This window comes from Panthera leo, chromosome D4 (assembly GCF_018350215.1).
Source record: "Panthera leo isolate Ple1 chromosome D4, P.leo_Ple1_pat1.1, whole genome shotgun sequence".
NCBI lineage: Eukaryota > Metazoa > Chordata > Mammalia > Carnivora > Felidae > Panthera > Panthera leo.
This window is the reverse complement of record NC_056691.1, coordinates 656,586-673,244: the sequence shown is the minus strand read 5'-3', so window position 1 is coordinate 673,244 and position 16,659 is coordinate 656,586. Positions and strand designations below refer to the sequence as shown.

The window sequence follows — 16,659 nt, the reverse complement described above, 5'->3', positions numbered from 1 at the left end:
ACACATTTCAATCTGAACTAGAATAGTCAGAAAAGTAAAATAACTCGAAGTGTCTTTTTCTTAAGGACAAAGCAAAACATAAAGAGAAATGGAGGATAAAAATTCTAAAGTTTTATTAGGTCTAAAATCAGATGGATATCAGAAGTTAATTATTCACTAAAATATTATCAGTCGCTCTCACATATTGCTGGTGAGAATGCAACATGGTATGGTCACCTTGGAAAACACTGTGCCAGTTTATTATAAATTTAAACATGCTGTAATCATATGACCCAGCAATTCCTTTCTAGTTATCTACCCTGGAGAAAAAACTTACATCACACAAAAACCTCGAATCAATGTTTACAGCAGCTCTATTCATAATCACCAAAACCTGGAAATCACCCAAATGTCCTCCGATGGGTAAAAGGGTAAACACCAGTATACAGAATACTACTCAAGAAATGAAAAAACGGGTGAATCTCAGTTCATTTACTTTAGCTAAGTAAAGAGGCCAGTCTCTATGGAATTTCATTTATTTCACATTTTATAAGAGGCAAAACCCTAGTGATCAGAGCAGGTTTAAATACTTTAAATATATATACAAATGTATATAATGCATATGGTATATGTTTAATATATAAATTTAAGAATATGTTTACATATAAATATACATTTATAACATATTTATATTTATTATAAATATATAAGTATATTTAAATATATATATAATTTTAATAAATATATATTTGTATTATATATACATGAAGAAAGCATGTGTGCACACACCAACATGAGCAGGGGAGAGGCAGACAGAGAGAATCCCAAGCAGACTCCACACTGTCAGCACAAAGCCCAATGCAGGGCTTGAACTCAAGAACCATGAGATCATGATCTGAGCCAAAACCAAGAGTGAGACCCATAACCAACTGAGCTACCCAGGTGCTCCTAAAGTCTTTATTTTTAAAAAGACAGGAAAATGTAAAAAGACACAGAACTTTCACAAATGACAAGTACTGTCCATGAAATTGCAAATTTAGTAGAGGGGGGTTTAAAAGCAGATTAGTCAGAAAATGAAGAAATAATTGCTGAACTGAAATACAGAACTGAGGAATAATCAGGAATAAGCACAAAGATACAAAGAAATAGAAAGTATAGAGAAAGGGTAAAACAGATACAGAAGGTGAACAGAGAGCATGTCCCAAACTCTGGAATGAGAATCAGAGAAAATAATGGAAAGAGCTCTGATTCTACTAAGGATGTAAACAGCTGCAGAGAAGACCATCCACACATATCATCAAACAAATCTGGATCTAAAAAATCATAACATTTCTTGAGTCTATTAGAGACCCAAAGCCACAAGGCAACCAATAAATTTTTCTTCCTCAAAGCAAAGATATGACACAAACTGTTCGCTCTTGGGTCAACTTAGGAGAGGAAAGCAGTCCCTATTCAAGTGGGTAACAAGAAATCAGCTAAAATTTCATAAGTTCTTTTTTTGTTGTTAAGTTTTTTCCTGTTTTGTTTTTTTTTTTTTTTGATATAGAAAAAGAGAGGGGAGAGAGAGAGAGAGAGAGAGAGAGAGCGCGCATGTGCATGCCGGGGAAGGGCAGAGAGAGAGAATCCGAAGCAGGCTCTACGCCATTGGCATAGAGCCCCATGTGGGCTGAGACAACCCACCAACCAACTGAGTTGGTTGTCTCAACCAACTGAGACAACCAGGTGCCCCAAATTTTGACAAATTCTTAACAACAAATACGGGATAGAGTTTTATTTTGGAACAGGTTGGAACCCCAGACACAAAGGGACACCACCAGAAAAACCAGGGTCATGTCAGAGAGAGCTCCCTGCCTCTGGCACAGGCACTGCCAGGAACAAAGTGAAGCCAGAACTCTTCTTTGATGGAAACCAAAAACCCTGAAATGCTGAAAAAAGGGCAACAAAGCAATGGAAGAAAAAATCTCTTGCTTCCAAGGGAGGAGCACAAGTCAAACTCATCTAACGTTGGGAGATGGACAGAAAACACTCCTGTTACCAAGACAAATATCCACTGCTTCAGGAAGAGGGCAAAAACCCCATTCCATGGGAGGGGCAGGAAACCCACTGGGCCCAGGATCCTACACTAACACCAAGCATTCATCTGATAACCCTGCAAGAGGAACATGGAAGTCTCTCCTGGCCAAGACCAACCCCAGATCCAGGTAGGCTTTGGCTCTACTGGGGAGGAGGAGCAGGAACACTGGGGAGCCCAACCCCTGAGGTGCAGGTACAGAGGACTGCCCAATACTGAGGATGGACCCTGAAAACAGAGAACTCCCTTTGTGCCCACCACAAGCCTGTCACCAAGTAATAAGCATCAACAACTACTACTGGGGAGCGTCAAGCACATGGAGAAAGTTCCCCTTAGAAAGGCAGAAAGCTGAGTGGATCTGGAACACAGAGAAGAACCCTCCAGCTCCCAAAACCACATTCTAAGCATAAGGAAAAACAGACCTTGAATTTGAGTTCACAGATGGAAGAATCTGAAACCTATGGTGAGGCGGTGATTTGAAGCCTACTGATGACGGAAACAGTAAAAATCCCAAACCAGCTCAACTGCTGACCACTCTGAATTGACGCCACACTAGTAGCATGATAAACGTACCCATTTCTGAGCATAAATACTATTTGCTTCAGTCTCTGTTTTTCCACAACGTATCATTAAAAAAAAAAAAAATGATGACATACAAAAATTTATGAAAAAAGACCCCAGAAGTAGCAGAATCAGGCTCCAAGATGATACAGATGTTGGCACTATGAGACAGGGACATTAAAATAACCATGATTAAAAGTCACAGAGACAGGCGCCTGGGTGGCTCAGTCGGTTAAGCGTCCGACTTCGGCTCAGGTCACGATCTCACAGTCCGTGAGTTCGAGCCCCGCGTCGGGCTCTGGGCTGATGGCTCAGAGCCTGGAGCCTGCTTCCGATTCTGTGTCTCCCTCTCTCTCTGCCCCTCCCCCGTTCATGCTGTGTCTCTCTCTGTCTCAAAAATAAATAAAAAACAATAAATAAAAATTAAAAAAAAAAAGTCACAGAGACAGAAATACAAATGGAGGGGAAGATGGGAAGCTACTGTTTAATGCACAAAGAGTTTCAGTTTTAAAACATGAAAAGTGTCATGACATAGATGGTGGTGGGGCACCTGGGGGTAGGTAGGTTGAGCTTCCGACTCTTGATTTCGGCTCAGGTCACAATCTCGCAGTTTGTGAGTTCGAGTCCCGTGCTGGGCTCTGAGTGGACTCTGTACTGACAGCTTGGAGCCTGGAGCCTGCTTTGGATTCTATGTCTTCCTCTCTCTGTCCCTCCCCCACTTGCACTCTGTCTCTCTCTCCCTCTCAAAAGTAAACATCAAAAAAAAAAAAAATTAAAAAAAAAAAAGATAGATGGCGGTGCACCTAAGTTAAATACGTCATGTATGTATTTAATACTATAACTGAACCCTTAAAAAGGATTAAGAAGGTAAGTTTTATGGTATATGTATTTTATCACAATAAAAAAAATGAGGGAAAAAAGAGCTAGTACAAAGATATATGAAAGAGTCTTGAATGTTGAAGGTAGTGGTTTCATGAAGCTACAGAGGTGATAAAATTGCATAGAACAAACAAGTGATTGTAAAACCGATAAAATCTGAAAAAGCTCTGTGAATTTTACTAATGTCAATTTTCTGGATGTGAAGAGTATACTCTGTAACATGTTATCATTGTCAGAGGCTGAATGAAGGGTATGTAGAATCTCCTTGGACACTGGTTTTGTTTTGTTTTTTACAATTTTCTGTGAATTATTTCAAAATTAAAACTTCAAAAATATGTGTAACAGATGAAATAAGATTAGCAAAATATCAATAATTGTTGATGCCTAATGTGTAGCTGCAGGTTAATTATTCTATTATTTTTACATATATATGAAAACTTCCAAAGTAAAACACTAAAGAGAAAAATAGCCATAATTAATAAATTAAAAGATCTAATGGAAAAAGTTGTACAAATGCATTAACAAATGGGGACTTTCAGTAGACAGAAAAATTAAGGGTCAAATTGAAAATGCCAGAGGTAAAAAAACATGACATTAGAAGTGAAGAATTCCTTCAAAGGGCTCACTGGTAGGTGGGACTTCAGCTGAGGAAAGAATCTGTGAACTTGAAGATAGGATAACAGAAATTACCCAAACTAAAATGCAAAGAAACAACAAAGAGTAAAAGACATAGAAGCACCCAATCCCTGAGGTGATATACCAAATGGCTTAATATATGTGCAGTTAGCACTGCAAGAGAAGCACAGAAAACAGAAGATTTGAAAAGATGTGGATGGGAATTTTCACACTAACACACCTTAGAAATAATACTGTCAAACTGGGGAAAAACAAAATTAAGAGAAAGGTTTGAAGGCAGCCCCAGCCCCCAAATTAACCCTTACAGCAGACTTCTTGTCAGGACCCACGTGATCCAGAAGAGACTAAAGAACATCTTCAATGATGTCGGAGAAGAGCGGCCACCCAGTTGTCAGTGGTCAACAATATATTCCTGGTCTCCCTCCCACACAATTGTTCCCCGTCCAATCTCTGTCTAGGACCCTCTCCCCACCACAAGGTCCACTTCTAGTCCCTCCTCCAATCTCCTGAAGTTCAAGGCTTTAACTTCTACCCACTGGCAGAAAACTCTGGGGCTCCATCTCCTGCCTCCAACTCTGCTGAGCTGCCTACTTCCTATTTTTACTGCTGTGCTTCACAGATACTCAACATGTCCAACCTGAAGTCACAACCTCACCTACCATGATTCTCTTTCAACTTTCTCTATCTCAACAAATGCAATCACCATCAAGGACTCCTGATCCCTCCCATTCGGCCAATAGTTGTGCTTCCTAAATATTCCCCAAATCCAAACCCATCCAGCACTCTACCTCAGCTACCATTATGCTAGTCCAACCTACAAATGTCTTCGGCATTTTCACAGGCTGATCACTGACCAAGCTGTACCTACTACTATCCGCCGTCAATCCCTTCTCCCTGTGGCATCCACAACAGTTCTTTCTAGGACGTCACACACTCTCCAGGCTCTGCTTTAGTAGCTTTATGCCGGTCTCCGGACGACGATCAAACTCCTCGTACCAAACTCCATGCGGTGTGGACCTTACGGACTTGACAGCCTCATCTCAGAACACACTCTCCGGCTCACACCCTGCTCTTGTCAGTTGCTCACAGACGGCATGCTTCCTCTTTGCATCGTGCCTATGTACAACTACTCTGTCTAGGACCTCTTTGTTAGGTTACACCTACACATTATTCAGAGGTCAGCTCAATCTTCAGGAAATGAGTCCATGTTCTTCTTAAAAGTCAAATTCCTGATGTGTGCTTCAACAGGCATTACGTAACTCTCCTCTGTAGCAGGGAGCGCAACCACAATTTTAGATTTATTTCCATAATTAACTTATGAGTTCACCAATAGGCTATAACCTCCATGAGTATCAAAGATTGTATCTGTTCTTCCTCACATTTTAAAGCCTAGCACATAGTTAAAAAAAAAAAAAGGGGGAGTAAACTTAAAACTGTAGAGTGAAAACAACCCCTAAAAAAATAAAAATTTGTAATATCTTACCTAGACACAAATTCACTTAATTCTGAATATTCGGTGGGCTCCATTATTATGTTGAGGTCAGTAATAACAGAAGATAAACTCTCCTTATTCTAAAATGTAAAAAAAGTTTATACATCAGATCACAGTAAACATTTAAATAAAATAAAGAGACAAAAATTATTTTAAAAAATACAAATGAAATACCACCAAGCAATAGGAAAAGGTAATTTTAAAAAGCCACAACAGGAAAAAAAAGCAAATATAATCACACAAAACACTTGATATTTTTTAAACTTTATTTCTGAGAGAGAGAGAGAGAGAGAGAGAGAGAGAGAGAGAAAGCGAGCACATGGATGGGGGAGAGGCAGAGAGAGAGAGAAGGAGAGAATCCTAAGTGGGCTCCACAGGGGGCTCGATCACATGACTGTGAGATCATGACCTGAGCCAAACTCAAAGAGGCGAACTCAGACGCTCAACCAAGCCACCCAGGCATGCCAGAAACTCAAAATATTTATATTAAAAAATGACTTTATAACTAAAAGTGAAAGAATAACCTGACAAAAAATTTTTACCATAAACATGACAAGGAGAAATGAAAACTGAAAAGAAAAATGTGAAAGACATGAATTAAAAACTGAGATGTATTAGACAATTAACATGGAAAAAAGTATTCACTCTCATTAGTAAAAAGACAAATGTAAATTAAACCAATGAGGTAACACTTTTACCTATGAAATCATTTTGACAATACATACTTTAAAATACACATATTCTCGGGGCACCTGGGTGGCTCAGTCAGTTCGGTGACTAACTTCAGCTCAGGTCACGATCTCATGGTCTGTGAGTTCGAGCCCTGCATCGGGCTCTGTGCTAACAGCTCAGGACCTGGAGCCTGCTTCAGATTCTTTGTCTCCCTCTCTCTCTGCCCCTCCCCCACTCACACACGGTCTCTCAAAAATGAATAAATGTTCAAAAAAAATTTTTTTCAATACACGTATTCTCTATACCAGCAGTATGACTTCAAGAATCTATCCTAAAACAGTAAGAAATGAAGACAAAGACTTATGGCTACCTATTACAAAAACATATTTTGATCTGTAAACTCGGGTTTTCTCCTTTACTCTAGTAAATTTTGCTCTATTATATAGTTGCCTATCATTTGTCTTTCACTTGTTTTTGCAAAAAGCATATATTGACCATTTGTGGTCTTCCAGATTGTTCTTTTCACTTGCTCTTACAGGTGATTTTCCTCGAGAGTGCCCTCCATATTCACCTCCTGGTTACTTCAAATATAGTTCTCAGCACTATAATTGCTTTCTTTTTTCTTTCTTTCTCTCAGTTCTCTTTCCTCTTACTCAATTTTCTATAAATGCTTCATTTGATAGAGCAGGTTTTATATAGTGTGTTCTTGTATTTATTTCCTGGACTAATTCTTTCAAAGTGAACTTATCCCCATTTTCTTATTAATTCACCTCATGACAGTACGTTTGTGTATGTCCTAAATGAAGATAATAAAACATGGCACCATATTTGTGCTCTATTCTGGGACTACTATGTGTTCACAGGAGTAGATCTAACAATTTCTAATATTTCCTAAGAAAACAGTGAGTGGTTACTTCTTGACACTTCCCCATTTATCTAGGCACTATCTGATGTGTCTCTGTATTTTGAGCTGCTGGAGAAATGGATATTGACGGCTTATAATCTCTGTTTAGTTTTTTAGCTGCCTGAGGATACAGTGGGAATTGTTAGGAGCAAAGGATCTCAACAGATATTTCTTCAAAAACATACAAATGGGCAGAAAGCACATGAAATAACGGCCAGCATCATTAGTCATCACGTGGTCATTCCATTTGACCCAACAATTCTATTGTTAGACATACACCTAAGAAAAATGAAAACATATGCCTACTTATAAGCTTACACACGAATGTTTACAGTAACATTAACAGTAGTAAAAAAGTGAAAATAGCCCAAATGCCCATCACCTAATAAATGAGTAACTAAACTTGATATATTCATACAATGGAATATATTCAATCAAAAAAAGGAAATGAAGTAATGATACCTGCTATATGCACAAACCTTGAAAATACTATCTTGAGTGAAAGGAGCCAGTCAAAAAGATCACATATTACATGATTCCATTTCAACAAACTGTCCAAAATACACAAACCCATAAAGATAGAAAACAGATTAGCTGTTGTGTAGGTCTGGGCAGAAGAAGAGGGACTGAGGGATGATAAAAAGGGGTTTCCTTCTGAGGTGATAAAAATGTTCTAAAATGATGTGGTGATGGTTGTACAACTCTGAATATACTAAAATTTACTGTATATTTTAAATGGATGAATTATTTGATACGTGAATTATTATCTCATTTGACCAGTTTTAAATTTTTTAAAAAACCTCAGAGGCACATCTTGTCTTTTGCTTGAATATGTGTGGGTGTGTGTTGGATTTTGGCCTTTCACCCATTAGGAAAGGCAAATAAACCTTACCTCACTATAAAGCCTATGATTTACAGGCCCCTCCTTATTTATTTATATCAAGATTTATATCAAGAGTTGTATGTTTAACAGACTGAGCCACCCAGGCACCCCAGATGTCTTTTTTAGTGTTTTTGTTTCCTTCAGATAAATACCCAGAAGTGGAAATGCTGGATCATGTGGTAATTCTGTTTTTAATTTTTGAAGGAATTCCATACTCTTTTCTATAATGACTGTACAAATTTACATTTCTACCAATAGTCAATAATACACAAGAGTTCCCCTTCCTCCACATCCTGGCCAATACTTATTTCTTGTCTTTTTTATAATAGCCATCCTAACAGGGGTTAGGTGATATTTCATTGTGGTTTTGATTTCTATTCTCTGATATTTTTCATATACCTGTTTGGCAATCTGTATGTCTTTTTGAAAAAATGTCCATTCAGATCCTCTGCCCATTTTTAAACCAAATTGTTTGGTTATTTTGCAATTGAGTTATAGCAGGTCTTTATATATACTGGAGATGAACCCCATCAGATATAGGATTTGGAAATATCTTCTCCTATTCCAAGGGTTAACTTTTCATTCTGCTGATGGTTTCCTTTGCTATAGGGAAATATTTTAGTTTTATGTAGTCACACTTCTTGATTTTTGCTTTTGTTGTTTTTGCTTTTTGGTATCAAAAAAAATCAACACTGGGACATGTCAAGGAGTTTACTGCCTATGTTTTCTTCTAGGATACTTATGGTTTCTGGTCTTACATTCAAGCATTTAGTCCATTTTGGGTTAATTTTTTGTGTATGGTGTAAGACAGAGGTTCAGTTTCATTCTTTTCCATGTGGCTCTCCACATTTCTGAACACCATTTAGTGAACAGACAGTCCTTTCCCCATTGTATATTCTTGACTATCATAAATTAATTTACCACATATGTGTGGGTTTAGTTCCAGGTTCTTAATTCAGTTCCATTAATCTTTATATGCCAATACCATATTGTTTTAATTACTATAGCTTTTGTAATACAACTTGAAGTCAGGAATCATGATGCCTCCAGGTTTCTTCCTTTCGTAAGAGTCAACTGTCTATTAGGGATCTTCGGCGGTTCCATACACATTTTAGAATTCTATTTTCTATTTCTGTGAAACCTGCCATAGGACTTTTGATAGGGGTTGTAGTTGAATCTGTAGATTCCTTTCAGTACTGTGGACATTTAAAAAATATTAACTCTTCTAATCCATGAGCACAGAATATCTATCCATGTATTTGTGCCTTCAATTTCTCTTGTCAATGTCTTATTGTTTACAATGACCAGGTTTTTGACCTCCTGTAGGTATTTCAATCTTTTTGAGGTAATTAAATAATTTCTCTTATAGTGCATTATTAGTGTACAGAAAAAGAACAGATTTTTGTATATTGATTTTGTATCTTGCAGCTTTACTGAATTCATTTATAAGTTCTAATAACTTCTTGGTGGATTCTTTAGGGTTATCTAGATTTATTTTTAAGTTCATTCTCTCTTGCTTGCTTGCAATAATCTCCACATGGGTCTTGAACTCATGTCCCTGAGATCAAGAGTTGCACATTCCTCTGACTGAGGCAGCCAGGCACCCCTGTTTAGGGTTTTCTATATAGAATATCATGTCATCTGCAAATAGTGATAGTTTTACTTCTTCCTTTCCAATGTGAATGCCTTTTATTTCTTCTTTTTCCCTAATTGCTCTGGGTAGGACTTCCAATACTACGCTAAATAAAAGTGGCAAGGGTAAAAACCCTGTTCCTCATCTTAGAGGAAATTCTTTCACCTCTTCACCATTGAGTATAATGTGGGATGGTCATAAATTGCCTTTATTAGGTTGAAGTATGCTCCCTCTATACCTATTTCTTGGGCATTAATATAAAAAAAGGGATGTTGAGGGGCGCCTGGGTGGCTTAGTTGGTTGGGCATCTGACTTCAGTTCAGGTCATGATCTCACAGGTCGTGACTTTGAGCCCCGCGTCAGGCTCTGTGCTGACAGCTCAGAGCCTGGAGCTGCTTCGAAATCTGTGACTCCCTCTCTCTCTGACCCTCCCCCACTCATGCTCTGTCTCTCTCTGTCAAAAAATAAACATTAAAAAAAAAAAAGGGGATGCTGAATTTTCTCATATACTTTTCCTGCATCTATTGAGATGATCATATGATTTTTATCCTTCATTTTGTTAATGTGATATATCACAGTAATTGCTGCAAATGTTAAACCACTCCTGCACTCCTGGATTTAATCCCACTTGATCAAGGTGTATAATCCTCTTACCGTATTGTTGAATTTAGTTTGTTAATATTTTGTTGAGGGTTTTTGCATCTATGTTCATTGGCAATATTGGCATGTAATTTTCTTTTCTTGTGGTGTCCTCGTCTGGTTTTGGTATCAGGGTAACACAGGCCTCTAAAGTGAATGTATGGGTCTTCTTTCTTCTTCTATATTTTTGTATTAGAGAAGGATTGGTATTAAGTCTTCTTTGAATGTTGGGTAGAATTCTCTAGTGAAGCTATTTGGTCCTAGATTTTTGTTTGCTGGAGGGTTTTCAATTACTGATTTAATCTTACTAGTAACCAGTCTCTTCAGATTTCTTCTTGGGTCAGTCTTGGAAGGCTGTATAAGTCTCTAGGAATTGATTCATGTCTTTTAGGTTGTCCAATATGTTAGCATACAATTGTATTCTTATTATCTTTCCTAGTTTTGTGATATCAACTGTAATGTCTCTTTCACTTCTGATTTTGAGTTCCTTCTCTTTTTTCTTGGTGAGTCTAGCTAAAGGTTTGCCTATAATTGTTTATCTTTCAAAGAAAACAGCTCTTGGTTTCACTGGTCTTTTCTACTGCCTTTTCAGATTCTATTTCACTTATTTCTGCTCTGAGCTTTGTTATTTCCTTCCGACTTTGGGCTCTATTGTTTTTGTTTTCTAGTTCACTGAGGTGTTAAGACAGGTTTTTTGAAGTTTTTCTTGTTTCTTGAGGTATAAATTTATAGCTATGAACTTCCCTTTTAGAACTGCTCTTGCTGCATCCCAGAACTTCAGTATGTTATATTTTTATTTTCCTTTGTCATGAGGTATTTCATTATTTCTCATTTAATTTCTTCATTAACCTGTCAATATTTTAGTAGCATGTTATTTAATCTCCACATGTTTGTGCATTTTCCAGTTTTCTTCTTGCAACTGTCGTCAGAAAAGATGCTTGATATTAATCTTCTTAAACTGTCAAGACTTGTCTTGTGGCCAAACACATGATCTATCCTGGAGAATGGTACATGTGCACTTGAGAAGACTGTATTTTCTTGTTTGTGAATGGAATGCTCTGTATGTATATGTTAAGTGCATCTGGTCTAACCTGTCATTTAAAGCCCATGTTTCCTTATTGATTTTCTGCCTGGATGACCTATCCATTGATGTGGGGTATTAAGGTCTACTACCATTACTGTACTGCTGTCCATTTCTCCCATTAGGTCTTTTAGTATTTGTTGTATATTTAGGTGCTCCTATTTTTGGGTGCACAGATATTTATAAATGTTATATTCTCACGTTGTATCAACCAACCCCTTTGTTGTTACATAATGCTCTGCTTTGTCTCTAATGATAGTCTTTGTTTAAAAGTCTATTTTGTCTAGGGGTGTCTGGGTGGCTCAGTTGGTTAAGCACTTCAGCTCAGGTCATGATCTCATGGTCTGTGAGTTTGAGACCTACCTCAGATTCTGTGTCTCCTCTCTCTCTCTCTCTCTCTCTCTCTCTCTCTGTCCCTCCCCCCCTCACATTCTTTCTCTCTCAAAAATAAATATTTAAAAAAAAATTTTTAAGTCTATTTTGTCTAACCGAAGTATAGCTACCCCAGCTTTCTTTTGGTTTCCATTTACATGGAGTATGTTTTCCCATCCATCCCTCCACTTTCAGTGTGTGTTTGTCCTTATGTTTGAAGTGAGTCTCTTGTAGGCAATGTATAGATGGGTCTTGGTTTTTTTTTTTTAAATCCATTCAGCCACTCTATGGTTTCGATTAGAGGATTTAGTTACTTTACATTTAAAGTATTAATTTTGTATGTGCTTATTGTCATTTGTTATTTTCTGGCTGTTTCATATTTCCTCTGTTCTTCTTCTGCTACTCTTTTTTTGTGGCTTATTGACTTTCTTTAATGGTACACTTAGATCCCTTTCCCATTATCTTCTGTGTATCTACTGTAAGTTTTGGTTTGTAGTTACCATGACACTTTCATATAACTTGTATTCGTAACAGTCTACTTTAGGGGCACCTGGGTGGCTCAGTTGGTTGGGCGTCCAACTTCAACTCAGGTCATGATCTCGCAGTTTGTGAATTTGGGCCCGCATCGGACTCTGTGCTGACAGCTCAAAGCTTTGAGCCTGCTTTGGATTCTGTGTCTCCCTCTTTCTCTGCCCCTCCCCCACTCATGCTCTGGCTCTGTCTCTCTCTCAAAAATAAATAAACATGAAAAATAAATTTTTAATTTGCCTACTATGGAATCATTTTGTTCATTACATCGGGTTTCAGGAAAAGTAGTCACAAAAACCTACTTAGCCATTTTTCCTACAAACTGACACCCATCTGATTTATTATGCTTTATGGAGTATGAATATGGACACATGTTAATTCTGATGTTCTTATGACACCAGACAGAAACTCTGGAGAATGGAACTGCATATTCCAATCACTGCTGACAATAACAGCTGTGCCAACATGGGTAATCATTCAAACTCCCTTGAGGTATTTCCCTATAAAATAAGGGCATTGAGCTTAATAATCATAGTGACCTTATAAGGTCACTTATGGTTCTTAGCTTCTATTACTATGATTTTATTATAACAATACTAAGTACAGTAGTTTTATTATTTAGGTTACTTTTCAATTTTCTGATGGTTAAATATCTCCCTCTAGTGGAAATTTTGTTTAAAAAATGTTTAAGAATTCAGAAGACTGCTGTGTCTTCATCATTTTCTTCCCTACAAGTCTCAACTATAAAAATCTGAACACATAAAATGGTAAAACCATTTTAGAAGGCAATGTGGTACCATCAATCAGAATTTACATGTACATCTCCTATGAGAGCAGGTCTACTACTCTAAAGGCATATTTACACAAGTAGGCCTAGAATATATGAGGATTTACCATTAAGTAATAAAAAGTTTTTCTAAAAATTCTCATCAGCTCATTACATTAGAATTTTAACAAAGAAATATAGTCTGTTGTTCCCTACTTCTCCTACATATGACTCATTCCTAAAATCTTCCTTTTTCGGGAGTTGTTTGAGACTACTTGCAACATCTTACTTAGTAGTCTGGTCCTCAAGAAAAATCATAAAATTGGTAAGGCAGAGAGAGAAACCAAGTGTTGGTAACATAACCAGGGAGAGTCTGTAGCAAATTAAGTAAAATTGAGCAGTTCAAAAATTCCTGCTATTTTGGAGCGCCTGGGTGGCTCAGCCAGTTAAGCATCCAACTTCAGCTCAGGTCATGACCTCACGGTTCGTGAGCTCGAGCCCCACATTGGGCTCTGCGCTGACAGTGCGGAGCCTGCTTGGGATTCTCTTTCTCTCTCCTTCTTTCTCTTCCCCTCCCCCACCTGCACACACACATGCTCTCTCTCAAAATAAACTTAAAAAAAAAATCCCTACTATTCTGAAATGTAAACAGTGACAACTTGTATCTCTTTAGAGATTCAGCAGTTCCTGTGTATCTTTGTCTACCAAATGTCAACTGTCCTCTCCTTAGATGTTTCCTCCCTGCATCCCCTAAAGCATATGGGACAGAAACTACTGGTAGTTCCCAAAACCTGTACTTCTTTCTAACACCAATATTTCACTGGTCTCACAGCCATGCATAACAAAGACTAGATTTCCAGTCTCTCCTGCAGTAGGTTACTGGCCAACAGAATGTAGGTAATAATGATGTATGTTACTTCTAGAAAGTATCTTTCAACAGAAAAGGTAAGCCCTTGTTTGCCCATTCCCCATCCCAACACCTGAAGTGCTCAAATCATCACCATACCATGGTTTGGAAGCCACAAGGCTAATGGCAGAGCCTGATACTCATAAGGCCACCATGTGGCTCTTGAAAGCTTACCTTACAATTTTGTTTAAGCAACAGAGAAACTTCTAGTACTTGTAGTACTTTGATCCACCTTTATTAAGTTTTCTGTCATATGTAGCTCAACTAATTCCAATTTACTCAGCATGTGAGCTAACAGTACACATTTAAGTCATTAGTAAATGCTCACAAAATTTTCAATCATGCTTTGGTACTATGGGATGATCATAATATGAAGCTAAAAGTACTGCTGAGCTTAATATTAAGATATATTACGTTAATAATGACAAAGCTCAATGCCATTATTGACATTATGTATGGGCTGGTGCTACCACAGCCTAGTAGAAGGCAGGAACATGGCCACTGCAGCAGGGCCCACATGGCTCCAATCTTGTCTATACTGCCTCATATAGCCACCCAGGACCAGCAAGCCAAACAACTAAGGGAGTTACCCAGTGCTGGTTCATGCTGAGAATGCCTCTGGTCAGGCAGCAGCCATTCTTCAGAAGCACATCATGGTCTAAAAAAATATCTCCAAACTGTGATGTCATCTTGATCTGACTCATAATGGGATCAAACTACCATCGGTATTATCTCTTAAGCCACAGCCCCATTAATGAACAGGCCAAACAGTCTTTGGGGACAAGCCATTCTGGAATGTACAGCTCCACTCAGCAGCTGGTTCACCTCGAATTCTAAGGAGGAAACTTCTCTTTTCAGTTGGACTTATGGACAAGCTCCCAGGATGAGCCTAATTTTGCCAACAATCTTGCTACTCTCCATATAAACAATAACAGAAATAGCCTGAATGACCCCAAAGCTACTAGGATACTCCTGGGCAGTGTGTACACTGCTATTACAGATTTCTTAGACACAGAGATGGACCTGGGGCCTGACTCCACCAACCTGACATGGACTGTAGGCCTGGTCCATTGATGGAGGCCAGGATGCAAGTGAGTATGTGGAATATCACTACTCTGAATTTAGGATCACATTAGCTCCAAAGAGAAAAAATTCAGGGGCCCCTGGATGGCTCAGTCAGCTGAGCACCCAACTCTTGATTTTGGCTCAGGTCATGATCTCACAGTTCATGAGATTGAGCCCTGAATTGGGCTCTGTGCTGACAGTGGGGAGCCTACTTGGGATTCTCTCCCTCCCTCTCTGCCCCTGCCCAACTCGTGTTCATGTTCTCTTTCTCAAAAATAAATTTAAAAACTTACTTAAAAAAAGAGGGAGAGAGAATTCAGTTGGCATGACTGTACAACCTTTTGCAATGGGATAACACCCAGGTGTTCCTGGGCACCCAAAAGAGAAGGAAGCATGGGGTCCTGGCACAGCCTTTCCATCCCAAGTGAGACCAATCCATTTGTATCCACATTCTGTTTTAGTCTTTGGCAGATAATCTTTGAGGTTACGCAACACAAAAATATCATCTTGGTGACCCTGTACGTTCCTAAGGCCTGGTGACAACCTGGAAAAGTTTACCTCCCCTAAGACCACTCATCACCCATGCCCTGACTGTGTCATATCCTGCTCAACCAGCCCTGGCAATGACATACCGTGAATGTCCTTAGTTACCTCAGCAGTGTTGCAGGGGGAATACTCTGAAGTGGGAGTGAGGTGGGAGCTCTGTCATCAGATGAGGGGCCCAGACATGCTTCAGCCTTTTCTCCGCCTGGTGGGACCAGAGGAAGCAACCAGGGATATGGACTGCAAAGACTTCTCGAGAAGCAAAACCTCTCACCCAGACAACTGGAGCAGGCACTCCTGAGTAGTTGGAGGTCACTATCTGACACTTTAAGGAAGCAGGGTCCTGATTATCTGACATCAGTCCTTGTTCTATACGAAAGGGGAAAACTTGGGCTGTTTTTGTGCTTGAGGACAATGATCAGGAGTCTTGGTAGATAACCATGAATATAAGCAGCAACTTGTCCATGTGACTTGGGTTGTCACATGGGCTGCACCTGCTTTACCAATGAGTTGAGCCAAGACAGCCTGTCCACCCTTCCCCATTCACCTCCTTTACACATACTCCACGTAGGCCCAGTTCACAAAACCAACTAGTTGAACTGTTTTCTGCTATCAAAGTTTGTGCCCAGGCCTGGTCAATTCTTGAAATTACGCCTGGATCCCACTCTTCTTGGACCCATACTTTGAAGGTATCTGAACCTTGTTCTGCCCAACCCTGGCCATATGCTGCATACTATCATTCTGTCTACTTCCTGATTTTATGTGAAAGTCTTAGCCAAAAGTATCTTCCTTTTGTGTCGTGTCTTGGCAGTCCAATATAACTTGCTGGCATAACCACAAAACACCTTGGAGTCTAATTCTCCAGCCCTGAGCTTTCAGATGGCTGTGGTTCCAAATGATTACAACCTCAGGAGAGGTCCTGAACAAGGACACCCCAATCAGCTGCTCCCAAATCCCTGATCCACAGAAAATGGGTGAGGTAAACAGTTTTTGGTTGTTTCAAGCCATTAAATTTGGGGGATATTTGTTAAGCAACAGCAGATAACTA

At 38.9% G+C, this 16,659-nt stretch overlaps 1 protein-coding gene across 10 annotated transcripts in view; it reads right to left on the bottom strand.

Moving 5' to 3' along the window:
- Window positions 1-16,659, bottom strand: part of LOC122204688 (centromere protein P) — a 243,079-nt gene that overhangs the window by 205,618 nt on the left and 20,802 nt on the right. For all 10 annotated transcript variants that reach the window (XM_042912269.1, XM_042912272.1, XM_042912271.1 and 7 more), the window contains exon 4: window positions 5,610-5,698. In XM_042912269.1, the coding sequence (XP_042768203.1) occupies window positions 5,610-5,698 (89 nt within the window). The remainder of the gene's footprint in view (window positions 1-5,609; window positions 5,699-16,659) is intronic.